We start from the raw sequence: 17,470 nt of genomic DNA, 5'->3' as shown, positions 1-17,470 counted from the left end.
TGAGATTTTCAAAGGAACGGATGGAGAGAGGAGGGAGAAGAACTGGAAAAATAAACAGGAGTAAATATATCAGTGGGATAAAGAGCGTGGGTGCCTGTTGAAAGATGGAACACGGAGATAATTGTTGATAAAGCATGGGGAGGAAAAGAGAAATCTCGGGATTATGTAATGGTAAAGGATGTAAAGAACCTCTGAAGATCATCTAATCCTCCCTTCTGCTAGTTCAACCATAATTCAGGGAAGGATCACCTAGCGTGGCTTTTTAATATCTCCAAGAATGGCGACTTGTTCCACACAGAAGTACAGGTTTCTTTATGTGACCCTGCAAAATGAATTTTAATGCAGTGTTTCCTTAAAGCGAAAAACAACAAAAATAAACAAAAAAAACAACCTGCACAAAACAAACACCTTCAAGCAAAACACACTTAAATATCTTATGCTAAAGCCCCAGGTAGAACAATAAAATGATGTTTTGCAGATATCAGATTTGGAAACTTTTTAAAATGAGAATGATCTTGACTTTATTACAAACAACAAGAGATTCATTCTATTTCAGGTTTTTGATGCCTGATTACTGTCATTGAAAGTGCAATTATAAATAACTCCATGAGCTATTTCTGTCCGATTTTCTTGTCTGTGTTATCCTAGAATTACGGATGTCAGCTTTGTAGCCTGTCTTGTAGCTGTGATGGAAGCTGCTAATATTGTGCCACATTGTCTTGTCTTGTTCTGGAAAAATGGCTGCCTTGTTAAAGTGGTATTTGCTTTGCTAGAGACCAGTGTTGGATCACGGGCAATGTTTGTATAGTCTAAACAAATGAGTTGTCCTGTGAACTTAGTGATTTCTTTCTTTCTAAATTAATGTTCTTACTTCCTTTGCCAAATGCTGAAACTCTTCTCTGCATTAGATGCCAGAAGAGTTTTGAATTTTTATCTGGAAAGAACTCTTCATATTAAATGGACAGAAAACATTTGTATCTAAGACAGTTTAAAGAGTCCACCTGTATCTCAGTGTTTTAGTTCTCTCTTATTTGGATGTTTTTATGTATCTAAGAAACACTGGAGATCCAGGCAGTTACTCTTTTTCCATTAAGAAGAAAAAGGATGTATTTTGTTAGTAATGTGAGAAAAGCTCAACTTAAAAAATAACACCATATCATGTAAATAAGTATTTGAAGAACTTCAGTATTTCTGAAGTTTTACTTCAGAAATGAATACATACAGGATAAGTAGAACAGATCTACAATAATATTGCAGTTAATAATTAAATTGCCTTCTATAAGTAAAGGAAAGCATAAAGAATAACCACACAATCTGCAATACTGCAGGTTTAAAGAAGGTTTGTCAGTTGTTGCTATGCCAGAGCAACTAAAACAGTCTATTCAGTAAACGCTTTCTGTAAGCATGTATGCCTGATTCCTGAAGTCTTCACTCTTGTAAAGGATTTTGAATACTTTTTTCTTCCAGGTTTCAAGTGATGTTACAGATTATGTAATACTTTTGTTTGCTCATTTCTCCAGTAGGAAATGATTTTATGTATTTATTGTTAGAATTGAATGGTTAGAATAGCATAATTGAGCTTCAGAATCCAACTGCCTGGCTTAAGTTAGCTATTCATGGATAAAAGTAGTTGAAATATATATTCCAACAAGAAGGGTGCATTTCACTAAATTTCTTGTAACATACTGTGAGCTTTTATTTCTTCTCTGCTATTTGTTTTTTCCCATAAAAATATGCTACAACTCATTCTGCCATTTTCTCTGTTTATGAATTAGAAGAACTGACATTTAAAAGACATTGTTTTATTTATTTGATTGAGAAAACATAGGAGGAGGAATGCCGTAGTTAGAAGGGTAGATGGTGTTTTGCCACATTCATTATTTCAGTGATAAAATGAGCACTTGAATCTCAAAGCCTCAGCAGTTTATAAATGATCTTGTGTAAGGTGGCTGAGACAAAGATTTTCAGGGCCATACATATTTGAACTAAAAAAGAAAAAAAAAAAAAAGCTAGAAAACAAAAAATGGCATCATCATTCATCAAAGTATGCAGCTGAGAGTAGTAATTGGTTTCAGAGCTTGGGAAAGATTTTTTTTTTGACCCTCATGCGTATCAGTGAATATGATGTATTTTATTTGGAAAGGTGTCTTACCTTGTAGTTTCATGACTGCCAAGCCATACTTTAAATGCTACTTTGCCATTATAACTTTCATTTCAATAATATTATATGGTATTTATACTGAATAAAGAAGTTAGGTAATAAAAATTATTACTTCATGTCCAGTTACTTCATCTAAAACTACTTCTTATTTTAATTTCTTTGCAGAACCGTGAGAACATGGGATGTTAACAATGAGAAGAAGCACAAAAGTGTATTTAAACCACGATCAGCTCAAGGAAAACGAGTCATTCCTACAACTTGCACATACAGCAGAGATGGTAAACTTATTGCAGCTGGCTGTCAAGATGGCTCCATCCAGATCTGGGATAGGAATATGAGTGTAAGTCATGTATACACAATAATAATACTAAACTCTAATGTGTGTAGTACTGAATATTGCAGCTGATGAAAATAATTTTGGTAACTTATGTTTTTCTTCCTCCTGAAAACTAAATAATTTTACGGTAATATTTCCCAACTTTTACAACCACCTTTCAGTGTGCTGCTATTCAACACTGAGGAAACTCTTGGCTGTCTCTTATAGAAAAATGATAAACATTAATCACGCATTCCTGTGTGACCTGATCTAGATATTCCTGCACTAGATGATCTTTTGAGGTCACTTCCAATCCGTGACATTCTGTGATTCTGTGATATGCACATTTAAAATATTATTCAATTAAGATACAGTGCCTTCAGAAAACAAAACAAAACAAAACAAAACTATTGCTTTTTATGTAATTGATATATATATATGCTTCTATATTTTATGTGAGATGTTGGATACACTAGGCAGTAATTCATGAATCTTCATACTGAAATCAGTTATTCATTCGGATGATAGGCAGAGACTATTATCCAAGTGCATGAAGACAAGGATAGCACTGCGTATTAAATATCCTATGATATATTTTGTCCAAAGTGTGAATTCATTACAAAGGGAAATTTGAGCAATTTATGGAAGGGAAGTGTGATCATAAGGTGTCAAAATTGGAACTATTTCCAATTCTGTAGCTGTGAAAAATTATGAAATATACTCCATTCGTAATTTCTTCTTTTCATAGGTGTATGCATTCTTTGCATACATAACTCTTATTGCTGGTTTAGAATAATTTGGAACTTGAGAACAATCACTGGTTTGTTGCTTTGTGCAGTTACAAACCAGTCTACTCCCAAGGGTTTTCTTTTAGAATGTGGAGCTCAAATTCACCAATCTGAACTTTATTACTTTTTAAATTATTCAGTAAATACCACCTGTATGTCCATCTTACCTAAGGAACTCATGTCCACTCCCTTTGATTTCAGTGGGAAAATGCATACTTATGGCATGCATAGGAGGAGAAAATGAAATTATGGTAAAGTTATTTGAAGGCAAAGTAAGAATATGGAGGAATTCTGGGACAGGAATAAGGGAATGAAAAAAACCCTTAGAATCAAACTGGCATTATAAATCTTTGAAAACTGTACAGTTGCAAAAGAACAGTTTTAGGGAAATAATATTGAAATAATACAAGTTACGTTAATCTGTTCAAATTCACCTTTCAAAACATTTAATTTTAAAAAACCAACCAGACAATTTAGAGAAGCTTTCAAAAAAGGTTGAATGAAATTTGATTGTTGGTGGCGAAGGGAAATGTATAGATGTAAGGAAAAGAAAGTCTCTTGATCATATTCAAAGTACAGTCTGTATTTTTGGATTGTCATCTATTTTTATTTCTGTTTTTATTTCCACTATAAACCCAGTAAAACTTCCTAATGGCATGAAGCTTGAGAATTCATCCTAAGTGTAAACTTGTTCTAGCAGAATAATAAATTTTTCAGAGACTGGCTTTCATCACCTGTGTATGTTGTTTATTTTAACATATACAGTATTGAAATATTAAGCTTTCTGGTGTGGTTTTCACAATAGTGGTCTTGGTAGTCTGCTTTTTCATGTGCTTTTCCTTTTGAACTTTAGTGTGTCTATAATGTGACATATTGCAATGCTGATTGAGTGCAGTTTAAGGTGATTATGAATAATTTAAAGACATGTCCTGTGCATCTTGTGCAGTTTCCAACGGATGACCTCTCTGTGCCAGTGAAAGACTAAGGCGATTTCCTAGTGGAAACGATGTTGATAGTGTTCTTGAATTTGTGTTTTTAAAGCTTAAAAGATTTTTTGCCTCCACTTTTCTTGGTGTCACTAAGAAATGTGCTAGACTTTTATGCAAAGGAGCAGTGTAAACTGTTCTTTTTTTAAGCGGAATTCTAAAGCAGTTGATACCCACTGGGAATCTCTGTGTATAGTTAACATTGGACATTTTTGGAACATACCTTATTGAAAGAATGATTTAAAGAGACAGGTCTTCATTTTACATTACTGGTAGGGAGAGAGAGGAGAAATAAGAGGTGAAAAAAAAGAAAAAGGAATACATGTTCAGACTGGGATTTACAAAGAACCCCTGCAGAGGAGTAATGAGAGCACTTATTAGCATGATAGGGTGCTGAGATACTCACAGAGGCATACATGAGAATGTTCACTTATGAGAAAGTGGTGCACTTTTTGGGGTACAAGCCACTATAGAAGATGCAGGAAAATAGGTGATGCTGTGAATTATTTAGAATTGGGATTAAGCTGCTTGAGAAAATATATACTTCTTATATATATATACATAGCATATATACTAACTAGATTTTTCTTAAAGAAAGTTTTAATGTCAGGCTGTCAATTATCATTTGATTTTGTTGAAACCAGAGTAACTATGTAAGGTTTTACTGTGCTACATTACCAGCCCTGTTTCAAATCAAAATTTAAACTCTATTTGCGTTTAACTTCAGAAGACTCAATGGAGTCTCTATCAAAAATCATTAGTGTTTCAAAGCAGTTTCAATAGTTTCTATAATTTCTTATCCTTGTTCAGTTAGAAATGATCTGGCATCATTATTTTAGTCTACAAATCTGGCACATTCTCAGCAAAAAGCAGGACAGATTTCAGGGTAATGTTTCAAGTTTTATTTAGCTTTGTTCACTGTACTGTCATACCAGAGCTGATACAATAAAGACCAGTTTTGACTCTTTGAATTTGTTTTCACCTTTAAGCACAAATACAAAGAAAATTTCAGTACTGCTGTTGAAAACCCATACCACTGTTCCTTCATGTGATGGTAACAGCAGAAACTAAATCCAGAATGTGTTTTTTCCAGATGTTGTAACACACCATAAGTACAATCCATATTGTCTGTTATGTTGGTGTCTGTGGAGGTTTTCTAGGCAGACTTAATTCTGTTCTGTTAGTTGAATACTCCAGCTATATTCCTTAAAATGTTGAAAAGGGTAGGAATTCCTACAGCACAGAGGCAAATTCACACAGAACGAAGTTCCTTTTTGCCACAGTCAAAAGATAAAGCATCTGCTTTCCCACAGGAAATGATGAAAACAACAGTACTGAGAGCAAAAATGGCTATCTCTGCTGGTAGCAAGCCACTCTAGTGGTTTACAAAGCCCACGCGTGTATACATGCTGACAGAAGCTGCATGACAAAACTCCCAGAATTTTTTTTTGCCACTTTACCCATAGTTTCTGGCTTCTAGTTATAGTTTACTATCTCCTCCAGACCTGGCTTGATGACTTTACAGGAATCCTGCTGATATGTGGTAGCATCTTGGGAATACTTAATCAGCTGAAACATTGGCAGTAGAAGTATTTGCATGATGCAAACTAACTTAGTGTATTCAGCTGGATTTGCATTGTAGTTACTGTTCGTAAACCCTGGAGCACTGCAGTTAAAATAAATTTTATAAGTGTCTTTCCCATCACCAGTGTGACATCATTTATATTTACTTCTCAGTGTAGAATTCAATCTAGGACAATGTGGTTAAATAATCGTTTCAATTTTTTTTTTTTAGTTAATTTCAACAAGGACAAGATAATTTATGTTTGTTTTCAGTCATGACTTTGTTTTCTTTTTTTCTGAGGCAGCTAGAACCCTATAGATATTTGCCAATTGTTAAATTTTGTTGCAGTGTTCGGAGCAGGACTTCAGTGTAGGATCAGTTTTCTTTCATAGTTCTGACTAATAGCACGCACCATGAGCATTTCATTCAGTTTTCCGCTTCCACCATTTTCCTGGTGCAATTCCAAATCTCCCAGCTGTATGTAGTGAAAGTAAAAATGCTTCTTGAGGAACAGTATTTTTTTAGTGTCTCCGTCTTCATTGCACTGACACTGGTAACTTGCTAATGCTGAATTTAGCCAAATGTATTCCAGCTCTGCCTTGCCTTTCTCCAAACTTCCTCAGAGTGATCATGATCCATTATAATCACCTGCCTCTGAGGGTTTTTTCATTTTATCATAAATCTGTATTATTTTCTCATGATGCTATTTAGCCAATGCATGGTTTTTCTTTAAGGTTCACGTACATGTGCGTTTACAGTGCACATTAGCAGAACTATCTGTCAGCTTGTTTGAAATATTATGAACACTGTCAGCTTGGCTTAAAATAACAGCTTCAAAGGACATAAAAAATAACTTCCTCGAAACTTCCAATGACTAGTGGAAACAATAGTGTGAAACAGTCAATCATATCATAACACATTAGAACACTCTTAATTTAAATGTTCTGAGACATTGAGAAGTGTCTGGCAAATAGGGAGGACTGGAGAGCATTAGTGGTAAAAATAAGATGGAACCTGAAAATAGTTGATTTACAGGGCAGTGCAGTAAAATCACTTGATTTACCTGCAGTTCAGATAGTTTCAGATTCATCTTGCCTATACTTTCCTGTTCAGAGCTTTCTGCAAGGCCAGTAGAAATACATATTGCTGAAAAAGCAGATCCATGGAGTGAGTCTGTGAGTCTTTGGTATCAAGTACAAAGAGTTTCTTGCAATCAAGAAACTTCAGTTTCTTCCTATGTAGAAATATGGAATATGTCATTCATACGGGCATTTAAAGACTGAAGTCATTTTTTAAAGACTGTTAGTATATCTGACGGACAGGTTAAAAATATGTTGTGATTTAAAATGAATTGAAATTTCATTAAAGTCATCAGTAAAAAAGCTGTCCTCATTTTCTTTGCTGAATGTGGAAGGTTTGAGATGCTTTCCACTGACCCAAATAGGATTTACTGGGTAGTGGAAGACTGAAGTTCTTTTTTAGTCCTAGTCTTTCAAACTGCCTGATGAAGCTACCTATAATGTCATTTTTCTCTCCCGCTTATCCTGCTTTCATTCTGCTCTGGATTTCATAAATATCATCTCAGAACTTGAAAGCTTGAATTCTGCTTTTTAGTTTCACGCTTCATGTAGTTTATGGCAATGCTGTTGTAGCCACGATGCAAAAATATTGATAAGGATATCAGGGCAGCAAAGTCTATCAGGAATGGTGAAGTCTTCAGTAACCTAACGTACAACTTGTACACACAAAATCTTCACTATTTTGTTATTCTTGCTTTTTTAGCCGTACAATCTTTTTAGAAACATTGAGTAATTTGCGTTAGCTCTGAGGCATTTAGTGGCTGCACTCTTAAGTATTCAGAAGACAACTCTGAGAAATCAGTAATAGGTTTGTCTTTTTAAAGACAAGTCTGAACGGGAAGGTTACAGTGTTCTATAATTTTCAACATAATACATATTATAAATTGTTTCAGAGCTCAGGTACTGCAGCTAGTGTTTAATTTCTTCCTTTTTGTCTTTCAATTTTGTAACTTTTCTTGTTTCATAAAAGCCTTAGCGTTGTGTTTTTCTCCGTTCTACTTATGCTATTTCCTGCTTCAAGCAAGGATCTGCAACAACTGAACTATTGCTTTGCCACTCTTTTCTTTTTCCTGCTTTTAAAACCTTAGTTTGATTCGGAATTTCTAAAATAATTTATTTATTTTTGTTCACTTTTAAACTACTTATCTAATGCTCCAAGTGATTTTATAGAACTTCGAATGCACAGTAATAAATGAAATTCAGCACTGTACTAATAGGCTGCCCAAATAATTATCCCCAAAAATAGTGTGATCAAGTGCTATTCTTAATAACCAGCTTTCCACACACATTAGAACCACCTGATCAACAAAAAATAAAGGGAGGAAAAGTGGAGTTGCAGTGTGTTCTGAAGTTAAGCAGATGTAAGCTCTGCACCTTTTTTAATTACCAATAGTCATGTTAAAAGCATTTTCAAAATAATTGCGTGATTTATAAATGGAAGATAAATACATTTCTATATTTAGCAATTGCTTGCTTTGAAATGGTTTTTGTAAGGCTTAGTTTTGTAGCGGGCAGAATAACTGCACAGAACTTTTAAGTCAGGATTTTTAAAATAATGGAGCCATCTTGAAGAAATGCTGTGCAACTAAAAATGCAGATTTAGGTGTCAGATCAAGTAAGATACTTTTTTGGGTACTTATGACGACCCTTTTGTTTTGGATTAGGAATCCAAGCCCAGATGTTATTTGGATATTTTTTTTTTCCTAAGCTTTATTTTGCTTTTCTTGATGAATTTTACAGCTAATGTTTCCAGACAGAGTAATGGAAGCTAGTAGTAAGGTCTGAGACTTGCTGTAAATATTTTCTCCGTTAATTGGAAAATCCTTTGAGGGGATTTATGCCCTTGCTTTGCATCTTTGCACAGTTGCAGAGTGCTTTTCTCTTACAGTGAAAGAGGCATAGCTCTCAGTACTAAACTTTTGAAATGCATGTCTGGTATACATCTACTAAAAAGCTTTATTACTGTGCTTATACTTATTCAGTTACAGTTTCTCTTAGCCAGAGATTGTAATGCGTCTTTGGCATCTGATGGTTTACATCATTCCAGGATTATGCTCTTTTCACACCAGCTAGAATTTATTCACCATGGACTATTCACTTTTCTATTTGGATGTTTTGTTTTGGTTTTGCTGACTTATAATTTTTACTTTTATAGCAGGACTTCCACAACATTAGAAATGTCTCAGAGAAATGAAAAATTTAATAAAAACAACTTAAAGAGACAGTTCTTAGGTTTGTTAAAAATTAGTATTGCAGCAAAACATCAGGCAAATCTTCCAGTTTCCCTCAGCTGTGTAAGGGGTTTCATGCTTTGAAGAGGGCAGTCTGGCTACATCTGGAAATTTCTTGTGTAAATATGAGATGAAAGATATCCAAATATACTATATTTCCCTTTCAAACTTACCTTAAGTTTTCCATATCCATAATATCCCACCCTTTCATTCCATATGTATATGTGCCAGACCTCTGCTCCAGAAACTGGAAATCACGCACAAGCTTGCCAGCAGCAAATATTAACAGATTCATATATTATTCCTTTTTGTATACACCTGGTTTAGTCAGCACATCACTATCTGTACCCTGAAACTAGTTGCAGTAAAGAATCTGACAGTCATATGCTAAGATAAAATGTGTCCTGTTGTATTTCTAAGTGCATTTCTTTCTTATGCAGTAAACAGTTTATAGTTAAGAGCTATCTAAATGTTTGCTCAATTGATGAAAGACAATTCTAAATCATAAAGTCTGACACGTCCTAATGAAAATAACATGAAGGATTTTACTTCAGATTCATGTGTCATTAGAGAAGAAAAGGATTATGTCTATCTTATATATACCTAAAGGGACAACATAGCCATGTCACTGAAGCATAGGTGGTCCAGACAAGATGCTATGGAAGTATTTTCTTTCTTGATCATTTCAACCTTAATGAGGTTGTCATTAAGTTACCTATTAGCCTTCCTGAAACAATAAATTAGGGAGCCTATAAACAGGAAGGGAGTCAACTCCTTGAAAGGGTAGATAACAGCAGGACAAGGGGAAATGATTTTAAGTTGAAGGAGGGAAGATTTAGGTTGGATGTCAGGGGGAAGTGCTTTACAGAGTGGTGATGTGCTGGAACAGGCTGCCCAGAGAGGCTGTGGATGCCCTGTCCCTAGAGGTGTTCAAGGCCAGATTGGATGGGGCCCTGGGCAGCCTGGTCTAGTGTTAAATGGGGAGGTTGGTGGCCCTGCATGTGGCAGGGTGGTTGGAGTTCCATGATCCTTGCGGTCCCTTCCAACCCTGGCCATTCTGTGATTCTGTGATATCTTTCTTTGGTATACTGTTCAGAGGAATTAATGTATAGATTGCATTAATAAAAATTAAAAAAAAAAAAGATGAATTTAGAACAAGAGTAGGCATTATGGCTACATGATTGGGTTTATTAATATTGTAGTGTTATTAATATTAACCAAACAATAATCTCCAAACACAAATAGAAGAGCCTGCATCAACTAGTTTCTGTTATTTTATAGAATATTTTCCTATCTGCATTTTTTTTCTGTAACTTGCTGATAAAAGGATGCTTCATACATGTAAAGGCAAAAAAATAAAAGTAAAGAATGCTGTGTATTATTCTAATGAGAAGTGAGCTCTGGAGTTTTCAGACTTACCAGAGAAGTGTCTTTTAGGTACTGTAAGACATTTCTCAATGTCCTTGCACTTCTCAAGCAAGTTGAACATGTAATTGATCTAGAACCTGATAGGGTTAGTAAATTAAGGACATTCTTTTGTGTGTGATGTGTTTAATAGGAAGCTAGTTTAGTGTCCAAATGTTTCTCATTGTGGTCTATATATAGTATGTCACTATTTCTTGAGGGTAGTGAGAAGCAGGTTCATAATATGAATTTCACAAAAGCAATAAAAAGTACATTTCTGTGCAACTCATAGTCATTAAGTTTCTTTTATTAGAGCTTAAAATTCCCATTCTTTAGAATACTTATGAAAGTAAAACTATTACAACTTGACGGAATCAATTTACTTAAGAACAAAAAAGTAGGAAACGTCTCCTAATCTGTGTAACAGATCAGAATCTGTGGTGTGAACATTGCATGTTCTCTGTCTGCATATGCTTACTTTATGTCTTGGATTAGTTTACGAGCTCTTCACGTTCTTCCAATTTCATATTTGAATGTATTTCTTACAGACTTCATCTCATCGATTTAGAACTTTTACAAAGTTTTCTTCTTTGGTGTATTAAAAAAAAGTAATTAAACAGTTGTGGAATCGCAATGTATGTCTGTGTAGCTGATCACTAGCAAACATTGAATTCTGGCCTAAGAAACTCATTGTTTAATGTTGTCTGGTGTTTGTGTGTAACATTTTCATAACTTTAGTTTAGAAAAACTTGATTTATCCAAAAGAACAGATACAAGTCATTTGTTTTTTTTTTTTTTCTTGAGTTACCTAGAACATGGACATGAATTATTTTGAAATATGCTCAGGTACATATCATTAGGAAGTTATAGTTTTAATACCACTAATATGTTAGGAAGTGAGAAACTTGAAAAGATAAATTGTAATGAAACATAGCTTTTGTCTGTTTGAAAACAGTTAATTTCCTTCATACTTGCTGGTATGGTTCATTTATGTTGATCACACACTGATGGTTTAATAGTTGCTAAGCAGTGATAGCATTAATTGTCAAGGTTGCTTCAGCTTCTCATGCTGCTGGAGAGAAGGTTAGAGTCCCTAAGTAGCTTGGAAAGGACAGAATCAGGACAGCTGACCCTAAGTGACTAGTGGACATCTCATACCACACAACATCATGCTCAGCAATAAAGCTGAGTGAGTTGGACAAGGGTGCTGCTGCTGCTTAGACACTGGCTCGGTGTCAGTCAGCTAGTTATAAGCATCACTTTTTTATTTTTCTTTTTATTATTAAACTGTCATTATCTCAATCAGTACATTCTCACACTTAACAGTCCACTGTGAAGGAACTAGCAAATGGCTGTGTGATGTTGAGCTGTCTACTCTGTTAAACCATAATAGTGTAATATCAGTAATACCAGCATAATACCATTTATCACTTGAACTAGACAAAGTCTGAATAAGAATAAATTATTTCCACATGAAGGTTGTTTTGTGTCTGTATCTCTTAAAAGGTGCGAGGGTACACTTTTAAACATGCTTAAAAAATTGGCTATAATAAACTACAGCCTGCCCTCAGTTCATTAACACTTATAAGTCTAGTTAACTGTAACTAAAGATTTTATATGGCTTTTGTAGAAAATCCATGTACTGTATTCACATAAATTACAGATGAGAAGATGTGGGAGATCCCTATATCATCTCTTAGCAACAGTTACAAAATTATACAATGATGCAAAAGGAGAAGTATTTCAATACACTTTTTGCAAGACAGCCTTAAGCGTACAAGTTACTTTGAACTGCAGGTATAAATTTCACAAGTAAAATCTTAAAGCTTTCTTTATAAATATGTAAAATATCTTACAGGGCAAAAAAATAAAAATAAAAAAATAAAAAGATTTTTGTTACGATCTTCCTAATTCATAAGGTTTGTTTTCAACAGATGTTAATGCTAAACAGTTAGTAGAGAGAGTGGTGACATAGGTGGAGCGTTATCCAGCTGTGTTTTCATATATGGCTGTAGTGATACTACACAGACTGAAATCAGATACATCTATGGAACAGCTGTCTTCCTTGTGTAATAATCTGAATTTCTCATGAGATAGAGAACTAGATCTGGAGTTGGATATGACTACCTGTGTATATATACGTATCACACCTCATGTGTACATGTGTGCACGCCATGTCTTTGTGTGCCTAGGTGTGCGTGCAAGTTTGTAATGAAGACCCAACTTAATAAATCTTATGAATTTGTATAATCATTCTGATCTCTAATAACTTGTACAGAGTACTCAACAAATTATTCAATGTATGTAATTTTAATTTGGGTTCATTGATGTGTAAGATTTTGAAAAAATGTTTTTACATTTAACTTTTTTCTGTGCATCTGCAAGATCTGGCTTTGTGCTCAAAACTGTTAACTGTGTTAAGTGCTAAAACTTCATACTTCTTTTTGTTGTAATATGTTGAATTAAGTTTGGGATAAGATGGTCAAACTAGAAAGTACTTTGCTAATTCAAAGATAAAATTGAAATATTCTGAAAAAAAAATCTAGTTCATTGAATAATCATGGTCAATGTTTTGTGTGGACACAGGAGATCCAGACACGCCAGCCAAATGTCTAATCAGCAGATACCCTAGTAAAAGCCTAGAAATTGCAGAAATAGCTCAGTAGCTTTTTTCGTTCTCCTCCCCAGTAGTCCTCCTCAGGTCTATCATCTATTCTGGAGAACATTTTGTGACAAAGAGGTTACTAGAATATGCTGCTGAGATCTTTACAGTGGCTCAGCTTCAGCAGGACTTGAAAAATCACAATTACTGCACATACCTTCCTGCCCTCGTACTGAGAGAAATGGTTTATACTCAAAACCACTTCAAGAGCCTGAGTGATTTTTCAGAAACTCTGAGTAAGTAGGGACACCTATTTTAGTCAGCAGAAAGCATCTCATTGCCATGCATTGCCTTTTCAGTTGGCAAAATGTGCATATCCTCTCTTGATTTCATATTCTGTATGTGAAAGCAGGACACTAACTAAATAGATAGGAGTTGAGAGGGATATATGAATGTTTTCTGTACTTAAAAAGTCCACTGTTGTTCCTTGGCTATTGCACTGAGATTAGGAGTGTGAGGCAAGGCTCTGTGTGTGCTGCTGTCTGTACATATAAAACAAGTGTTCCTAAACAAATAAACACGAGTTAGAAAACAAACACTTTGTTGTCAAGTTCATATGAGGCAAGAAGCAAAATAAAGGCAGTATGCAAACTCAGTTGCCACTTGCATCCCTTCTATTTATAAATAATAGTTTTGTGTATATTATGGAAAGCAGAGAAGTGATGATTTTGTTGGTTTTAACTTTATGTGAGAAAAACACAGATAAGATGTGCTTGAGGATTAAATTATGTAATTATTTTTGTTGGCAAAATATATATTTAAGTCACTGGAAAAACGCAGCTGTTAAATAAAACAAAAGGAACTGATAGTGCACCTAAAGTAAAGAAATCCATCAAGGAAATGGATTAAAAAACCGCAAAGAGGGTGAAGAAGTCCAAATAATAGTACTGGCAGCAAGTTATTGATTGGATTCATTAAAGTATGCTTTCCAATATGTGGCAGAAAGAAGCTGACACGTTGTGATGCGTGTAACAATATTTTTCATATGATGAATTATAAAAACAGGTTAAATCTTCCAGAGGAATGTGAAAAGATGTGGTAGCCACAAGCATATGGTAGTCAGGAACAGCTTTTTGTTCAACATACTGAATTTGATTTGACAGTTAAACATTCATAGGGTGATATCAAGATGAACTAAAATGTTCAGCAGATACAGAATAAAAACCTTTTGCTGGAAGATGGTTTAATAACAGGAAAATATTCGTAACTGTGGTTTTAAATAGTGTTTCTCAAAATACGCTGTATAGAGATAGAAGTTCAGAGACCAAAGGAATGAAATGATGGCAAATAACCATTGAAAGTGGAAGAAAGAGGATCAAGAGGAAACAGTGAAGAATGGAGTGAACATGTTGATGATGTACAGGAGATTTAAAAAAAAAAAAAAAAAGATGAGTAAGAGAAATATAGAATAGATACTTCTTCAAAGGCTGATGAAAATGATGATGATAGGATAGCTTTGTTGGCTTTGTCAGAGATAAATCTGTTGAGAGTCAGGAAGGAATTTGGATAGGATTGACGAGAAATGAGAATGAAGGAGAAAGTGATATTGGATGAAAAGTTTAAAGTTTGTAAAAGATCAATGGAGGAAAAAAACGCTCAAAGCTATTTGATGAAAAGTGCATTGTACAAACAAGATTTTTGAGATATGATGTTCACAAACAGCAGTTCACATATCTCACTATGCTCTGAAGATGCCACTGCTAATGGAGGAACTGTTAAACACAAGTGTGAAGTATTGTGCTTGAAATGGAATGGGGAGGCTAGGATGAAAAAACCCAGAAGGATTCATTCCTTGTGATAAATTTAAGGATGCTAATGGTGAGAGAATGATGATGTCTGTTTTTCCTTACAGTACATGAAGAAACGTACATAGTATTAAAAAAAAAAGAAAGGAAAGCCAATTCTCTCTTCTGTTTACTAATTGTGACTCTGATTACAAATCTTTTATATGGAATAGATGTTAAAGATGTTAAAATATGAAACTGAACCTTAACTAAGCATGTGAGATAAAGTAATTCCCAAAACTTTCATCCCCCCTCAAATATTAGCACTCCTCTAGTTGCAACAGATGAGAACGTAATTGATGCAGGCCAGCTAAATGCAATTGCCAGTTAGATGTTCTGCTTATTGCAAATAAAGTTAGGTTACCATATTCATAATTGGTTAATTAGGATTGAGAGAAGGGAAGGACTGTTTCAGATTTTCTAGTGATACATGAAAATGTCACTGAGTTCAAAGATCACTGAGAAGATCAAATCATATAGGAGTATAATTGCATAAATGCTAAAACCTCAAATTTCACCAGATTTCATAAGTTAATCTTGTTTTGCATCAATATGGTCATTACTGAAACAGCATCCATTTCTACACCGTGGAAAGTGGTATTGAAGAGCTGTCAAATAAATTGAAAGCCCTAGGATCATGTTTACAGAGTCTTAAGAAAAAGATCCGATTATAGCCTCTAACTACCTACTCAGGGAAAAAAAGAGGGAATTCCTGAATATAGCTGACATATGAATATCTGATAATTTGTAAGTGATACAGTAAATCTGGAAGGTACAGTGAAATTTCTTTTCTGAGTTATAATTGAGAGCAAAGTGAATAAGCGTTTGTGCATTGATTAGTAGAAATGGCCAAATAGGATAAGGAGAATGTGTCTGTCTTGTCAGTTGTGGTCACAGCTCTGACATTGCATCACTGGTACAAACACTTTCAAAACAAGCACCAACAGCTTCTCTCAACTGTGACTAACAAGAACGTTTCTGGTTTTTTGGTGCTTGTGGTGGTGGCTTTTTTTTCCCCCAGCTTCATAGCTCAGGCTTTTGTTGCTCTAAAGCTAACTAATGGTAATAGGAATGCCTTTATGCTTTTATTAAAAACCATAGATTTTGCAACGATAATTATTAGTGTAAGTTAATTTATATTGCTGAAGTATCTTAGTCTGTTTAAATCAGTTGTTTAAACCTCAGCCATGCATGATTTGCCTTTCTGATAGCTTTGCCAAGCTAGTCCTGCTCTCGTAACTCACACTAGAAATCAGGGTGAATCCTGATTTCTAGCTTTTTTGATGTGTCCAGCATTCACTGGTGAAACAGAGGGAACAGCTTGGAAGCAAGCATGGGAGGCCTCTCTGGGAATGAGCTTCCTTGTTCAGAACATGCCTTCCATGTACTGAAACAAACAAGTATATTGTATGTTGCTAATGGTGCAATTAGTTTGGGGCAGTGTTCTCTTTACTCTAGACAGGATTGTTGTTGCAGGGTTGATTGTCTTTGCAGTAATAATGAGTAAATTTTTTTATGTTATAGTAAAAGAAGATTACTGTGATCCAAAAACATGCTGCAACTGTGTAGATCTCAGTTTCTTCAGTACCTAACCTTATTTACTTCCTCTGCATTAAAAAATGTCTTGAAGATATTAGGAACAAGATGGAAGAAAAACTACTTGGGTGTGACACCATTGTTTCATTGAGGAAAGGGAAAAGTGTGTGTGGGAAGCATGCAATCTTGGGAAAGTGTTGGCACACTATGAAATATTACATCCATGAAACAATGTGGGAAGTTAAAAAAATTTATTGCTTAAGCCTACTATTGTATTTCTCATAGATGAGCTCTGGATGAGGTGAACAAAATGACTCATTCTGTCTTCTGCCTTTCATGGAGCTCTGTTCATGGAGTCCTATTAGGTTTTCTGGTGAGGAACAGTTTGTGTGACACAGAGCTATAACCATGCATCTCTGTATGTTATTAATTTGTGATGAACACTTTGTGTGTCTTTGCTTACCATATTGCCCATCATCAGTCTTCCCAGATTTTTTGTTTAAAGGATATTCATTATTGATGTACTGGTCACGTTGCCTTTCTGTCTATGTTTCAGTCTTTCTTTCAGTCTTTCCTTCTGTCTTTCTTTCTGTCTTTCTGTTTTCTTGTCTTTTGTCCAGGCCCTCCTCAGTTCCCTTTTATTTTCTGATTTTCATTCGATCTTTGAGAATCATCAGGTTTAACTGTTATGCTAGTTTTTTTTACCATCTTACTTTCAAATCCATTCAGCTGCTTCCTTTCTCACATGTGCTTCCTGTTTTCTGCTTGTCATTTCATGATGCACACAAGTCCAGTCAGCCATAATTCCTTAACAAAGATATATGTGCTAATGTAAAGCTAGAAGGTGTTTGCTTTGCTGGCGGCTTTCAGACAAGTTGCAGAAGACAATTTATTGCTGAAGCATAGAGTGGAATGTATATATAAGTAGCTGAAATAGATAAGCCTTCAAAAAAGAAATA

General features: G+C 34.8%; 1 protein-coding gene across 1 annotated transcript in view; it reads left to right on the top strand.

Moving 5' to 3' along the window:
- Positions 1-17,470, top strand: part of WDR70 (WD repeat domain 70) — a 138,865-nt gene that overhangs the window by 77,533 nt on the left and 43,862 nt on the right. The window contains exon 10 of the mRNA XM_031594528.2: positions 2,327-2,501. Within this exon, the coding sequence (XP_031450388.2) occupies positions 2,327-2,501 (175 nt within the window). The remainder of the gene's footprint in view (positions 1-2,326; positions 2,502-17,470) is intronic.

The sequence above is a fragment of the Phasianus colchicus genome, chromosome Z (assembly GCF_987193195.1).
Source record: "Phasianus colchicus chromosome Z, bPhaCol1.hap1.1, whole genome shotgun sequence".
Classification (NCBI taxonomy): domain Eukaryota; kingdom Metazoa; phylum Chordata; class Aves; order Galliformes; family Phasianidae; genus Phasianus; species Phasianus colchicus.
The sequence above is the reverse complement of the archived record's forward strand: the minus strand, read 5'-3'. Positions and strand labels throughout refer to the sequence as shown.